At 40.9% G+C, this 6000-nt stretch overlaps 1 protein-coding gene across 1 annotated transcript in view; it reads right to left on the bottom strand.

The window, feature by feature from the left end:
* The window catches only part of LOC145354006 (solute carrier family 35 member H1-like), a 47593-nt gene that overhangs the window by 8054 nt on the left and 33539 nt on the right, over positions 1–6000 (bottom strand). The window contains exon 8 of the mRNA XM_080205080.1: positions 1886–2015. Coding sequence (XP_080061206.1) covers positions 1886–2015 — 130 coding nt within the window. The remainder of the gene's footprint in view (positions 1–1885; positions 2016–6000) is intronic.

Genomic DNA, 6000 nt, shown 5'->3' with positions numbered 1-6000 from the left:
ACGAGTGCTCTGGGCGAGACACAGAAGCTGTGCCGTTCAGAACTTGTTTGGGCGATTTAGTGATATCTAATTTCAACATATATTGTATTTCTGTTCTGTTCAGTGATTTATTTAATTTGCAAGTGATTTCAGTGAGGTATGGACAGTGCTGTGTGCGGTATAGTATTTCAGCTTTCACATTGCTTTTTTTCTGGACAAGAAATGCCTGAACGAACCCAGCTCCAGCTTCAACATTCAATCCTACAGGAACCTATGATTTACTTAAAATCACAATTTTCCGAAAAGCAACTATAACCTCAAGTGAGGATATGCTGCGCAACTGCGATTATATGTTTTTGAGGAACTCCGATTAAAAATCTGAAAGTCTGTGCAAAAAAATCAATTAAAAATTGATTTGCATGAATTCTTTGAGACTGGATGAGATGGTGAGATCACCTGTGCTTCTGAACAGGATATCCTGATCCTACTTATTCTGCAAGTGAGAGCAGCTCAAAATGTAAAGGCATGTCACTACCCCATGGCACTAATAAACCTGCACTTCCAAAAGTAGGTTCAAAACCTCCATCTCTCTTTATCCATAAACAAATAAATTTTGTTGGGGCTTCATTCAAGCAGAACAAGTTAAACCAGTATATCTGAAGCTGATGGTGAAGATATCACTCCCATCAGGTCATGGCCAAACTTCAGGCTCAATTCCATTTATCCATCTTTGCTCAATACCTCCCTTACCCAACGATAGTCTATTTATCATCGTCTTGAAATCTCTGATATGGATGCCCTAACATCCAAAGTCTTTTGTGGAGGAAGATCTCCACTATCCATTGTATGGAAAAGTGTTCTCTCATTTAACTCCTGAATGAACCAGCTCTAAGATTATCTCCCCTGTTCTTGATTCCTTCACCAAAGGAAACAGTTTCTCTGAATCCACATTACCAAATTCTGTTAATATCTCCTATACTCAAGGAAATAGAAGTTAGATTGTGCAAACATGTCCTCCTAATTTACATCCCTTCTAAATGGAAAGGAAAAGCAGAGTACCAGAACATCATTTTACACTGAAGCTGTCATATGTGCTTTTTCACTAAAACGTTTTACAATTGATTTTGTTTGTTCCTGGAATGTTGGCAACACTGGTAAGGCAGTGAGTACTGTCCATCCCTAGTTGTGCCAAGGGCATCAAGTAAACCATTTTGTCTTTTAAATTAATATGTGTGTTTGTGTGAGTGGAGTCACAAGCATCCAGACCAACTTGGCAAGGCTAGTCCCTTCCCGAAAAGGATATCTGTCAAATCAGTTGGCTTTTGATCTGGCAGCTTCAATGGTCAAATTAGTGGGCTTATTCAATTCAATGAACAAGTTAAACTCTTAACATCTGGAATACTAATCTTGAACCACAAATAACTAAGATACCAAAGAATCACAGGATCCCTACAGTGCAGAAGAGGCCATTTGACCCATCAAGTCTGCACTGACTCCCTGAAGGCTCTCTCCCTTCCCCTATTCCTGAAACCCATCCCTGTAACACATTTACCAAGGCTAAACCCTCTAACCATTCATCTTGGGAGACTAAGGGGCAATTTAGAATGGCCAATCAACCTAACCCACGCTGTGGGAGGAAACCAAAGCACCTGGAGGAAATCCACGCAGACATGGAAAGAACATGTATGCTCCACACAGGCAAACTCCATGCAGACAATCACCTAAGGCCAGAATTTAGCTGGATCCCTGGAGCTTTGAGACAGCAGTGCTAAGGCTATGCTATCATGCCAATTTCCCAATTCATAAACCAATAATAATTGAACCTAACCATTTGACCTTTTTACTGAAATTCACATTCATTCTACTACAATAAGATTTAGCTTGTAGTTCAAAGAAATAGCTTTACCTTCAGAATAAATGGCTTTAAGTGCAACATGTAGAGAGATTCCACAGAGACACATTGCAAATCCTAGCCAGTTTAACGTGCTCAATTTATCACCCATCACATGGCTAGCAAGGACCAGTGTGCACACTTCCTGCAAGAGAATAACAACGCTCCTTTAGGATCCATTTCCATAAGCTTGCTCTCCTTCCAGTGCACATAAGGCACAATCAAGAATATACTTGACCTTTTTGATATCACTTAACAGCAGCTAAAATGGATTTTCTTGCTAGTTTCAATTGAATGGGTAATTGTTTTGGTTCAACTACAAATGGGACACCCACTCTCTGCAGGTACAGTTATTTAGATTCTATATAATTTCCATGTGCATATAGGATAGAATCATAGAATTCCTACAGTATAGAAAGAGGCCATTCGGCCCATCAAATCTGTACTGACTGCAATCCAACCCAGACCCTATCCCCTAGTAATCCCCCTGACACTTGGGTCAATTTTTAGCATGGCCAATCAACCTAACCCACACATCTTTGGACACTTAAGTAAATAGCCTAAAGGGAAGCAATGATGATGAAATAATTAAACATTGCAGTCTTTATTGCTTTATCAAAGTAATAGGCTTAATTTTCAGCAGACTGCAATACAAGTGCAAGGAGCTCTTTTGAGCTCAGTTATATATTTAGTCTGTCCTGCGATATATTCTCAGTAGGCACAAAGCTCAGCCTGAACGGCAGTGGGTGCTGGGAGAAGAGTTTAGAATATCATTTTTGTATGTGGAGACCAGTCAAAGAAGGTTTAAATTTTAAACAAATCTTCAACCCTGTCTTGTTTTTTCAGAAACAGGAATTTAAAACTGCAAGTTGAAATAGGTTATTTTGCCTGTTAGTTACCATTGTTCAGAAGTGTACATCCTACAAAGATGTGCAACACAGAATAATCAAACTTAGCTGTCCCTTCATGAAATTTCAACAGAAATTAATTGTATTCTCACAGGATTCACTCTCTTTAGCTAAAGTTGCAGCCCTTCAAAAATAAGAACTTGAAAATTTAGAATAGTCTAGTATTAAACTAGAGCAATCTTGCATAGCAGCAGAATGTTATTTCTCAATTAAACTCAAGTGGAACTCACCTGGTTATTAGTTTATCCATTCTATAGCTGAACTGTACAACTTGGAACGTCTCAGTTTCAATCCCTATATTCTGACTGAGCTGTGATATGTCCCATTGCTGAATAGTCTGTCGAAGCTGACAGACTGTGTCAACTGACTACTGGAGTTTCAAATTCTAGGTTCACAACACCACACATATGTAGAGAACATGCCCTTGACTACATCAATGAGGGTGAAGTGAAACTGTCGACAGCTTCAGGTTTCTAGGCGTCCAGATCACCAATACCCTGTCCTAGTCCCTCCATGCTGTAGTTAAGAAAGCCCACCAATGCCTCTACTTTCTCAGGAGGCTGAGGAAATTCGGCATGTTCACTACAACTCTCACCAATTTTTAAAGATGTACCATAGAAAGCATCCTTTTTGATTGTATCACAGCTTGGCATGGTTCCTACTCTGACCAAAACCACAAGAAACTACAAAAGGTGTGAATGGAGCCCAGTCCATCACACAAACAATCCTCCTATCCACTAACTCCGTTTACATTCCCACTGCCTCAGAAAGCAGACAGCATAATCAAGGACCTCATGCACTCTCTTCTACTTTCTTCCGTAAGGAAAAAGAAAGAAAAGCCTGAGATCACATACCAGCTGACTCAAAAACATCTTTTCTGCTGCGATCAGACTTTTGAATGGACCTACCTTATACTAAGGTGATCTTTTTCTATACCCTAGCCATGACTGTAATACTACATTTGCATCCTCTCCTTTCCTTCTCCACTATATTCTCTATGAATGTATGCTTTGTCTGTGTAGCATGCAAGAAACAATACTTTTCACTGTAGAGTCGTACAGTCATAGAGGTTTACAGAATGGAAACAGGCTGTTCAGCCCAACTTGTCCATGCCACCCATCTTCTTAACCTAAGCTAGTCCCAATTACCTGCATTTGGCCCATATCCCTCTATACCCACTTTACTCATGTAACTGTCTAAACGCTTTTTAAACACAAAATTGTATCAGCCTCTATTACCATCTCTGGCAGCTTGTTCCAGACACTCTCCACCTTTTGTATTTCTCCCCTTTTACCTTAAACCTATGCCCTCTAATTTTAGACTCCCCTATCTTTGGGAAAAGATATTGACTATATAGCTGATCTATGCCCCTCATTATTTTATAGACTTCTATAAGATCGCCCCTAAGCCTCCTACGCTCCAGAGAAAAAAGCGCTAGTCTATCCAGCCTCTTCTTATAATTCAAATCATCAAGTCCCGCTAGCATCCTGGTAAATCTTTTCTGCACTTTTTCCAATTTAATAATATGCTTTCTACAATAGGGTAACCAGAACTGTACACAGTATTGCAAGTGTGGCTGGATCAATGTCTTATACAATTTCAACAAGACGTCCCAACTCTTGTATTCAATGTTCTGACCAATGAAACCAAGACTGTCAAATGCCTTCTTCACCACTGTCCACCTATGACTCCATTTTCAAGGAGTTATGAACCTGTACCCCTAGATCACTTTGTTCTGTAACTCTCCCCAATGCCCTACCATTAATTGGGTAAGTCCTGCCCTGGTTCAGTCTACCAAGATGCATCATCTCGCATTTATCTAAATTAAACTCCACCTGCCATTTGTTAGCCCACAGGCCCAATTGATCAAGATCCCATTGCAATCCTAAATAACCACCTGCACTGTCTACTATGCCACCAATCTTGGTGCCACCTGCAAACTTATTAACCATGCCTTTTAAATTTGCATCCAAATCATTTATATGACAATTAACAGTGGACCCAGCACCTATCCTTGAGGCACACCACTGGTCACAGGCCTCCAGTTTGAAAAACAACCCTCTATAACCACCCTCTCTTCTGTCATCAAGCCAATTTTGTATCCATTTGGCTACCTCACCCTGGATCCCGTGAGATTTAACCTTGTGCAACAACCTACCACATGGCACCTTGTCAAAGGCCTTGCTAAAGTCCACACAGACAATATCAACTGCACTGCCCTCATCTACCTTCTTCGTTACCCTTCAAAAAAACTCAAATTTGTGAGATATGATTTTCCACTCACAAAGCCATGCTGACTGTCCCTAATCAGTCCTTGTGTCTGTATATGCCTGTAGATCCTGTCTCTCAAAATATCTTCTACTAACTTACCCGCTACAGATGTGAGGCTCACTGTCAGTCATTCCCAGACTTTTCCCTACAGCCCTTCTCAAACAAGGCACAAGATTTGCCACCCTCCAATCTTCAGGCACTTCACCTATTTCTATCGATGATTCAAATATCTCTCTAGGGGACCTGCAATTTCCTCCCTAATCTCCCAGAGTGTCCTGGCATACACTTCATCAGGTCCCGGGGATTTATCTAACTTGTTGCGCTTTTTAGACTTCCAGCACCACCACCTCTGTAATATGTACACTCCTCAAGACATCACTATTTCCCCAAGTTCCCTAACATCCATGCTTTTCTCGACAGGAATACCAATGAGAAATATTCATTTAGGATCTCGCCCATCCCTTGTAGATCTGCACATAGATGACCTTGTTGATCCTTAAGAGGTTCTACTTTGTCCCTAGTTATTCTTTTGCCCTTTATGTGTTTGTAGAAGCTCTTTGGATTTTCCTTTGCCTTATCTGCCAAAGCAACCTCATGTCCCCTTTTTGCCCTCCTGATTTCTCTCAACTCTACTCTGACACCCTCTACACTCTTCAAGGGATCCACTTGATCCCAGCCTATGCATGTTATGCGCTTCCTTCTTCTTCTTGACCTGGACCTCAGTATCCTGAGTCATCCAGGGTTCCCTACTTCTACCAGCCTTGCCCTTCACTGATAGAGGGATGTGTTTACCCTGAATCCAGGTTAACACACTTTTGAAAGCCTCCCAATTACCAGACATCCCTTTGCCTTCCCACAGACTCCTTCAATTAACTGTTGAAAGTTCCTGCCTGATACCATCAAAACTGGCCTTGCCCCAGTTTAGAATTTTAACTTGTTGTCAGGCCTACC

This window comes from Carcharhinus amblyrhynchos, chromosome 16, assembly GCF_965287045.1.
Source record: "Carcharhinus amblyrhynchos chromosome 16, sCarAmb.v2.hapA, whole genome shotgun sequence".
NCBI lineage: Eukaryota > Metazoa > Chordata > Chondrichthyes > Carcharhiniformes > Carcharhinidae > Carcharhinus > Carcharhinus amblyrhynchos.
The sequence above is the reverse complement of the archived record's forward strand: the minus strand, read 5'-3'. Positions and strand labels throughout refer to the sequence as shown.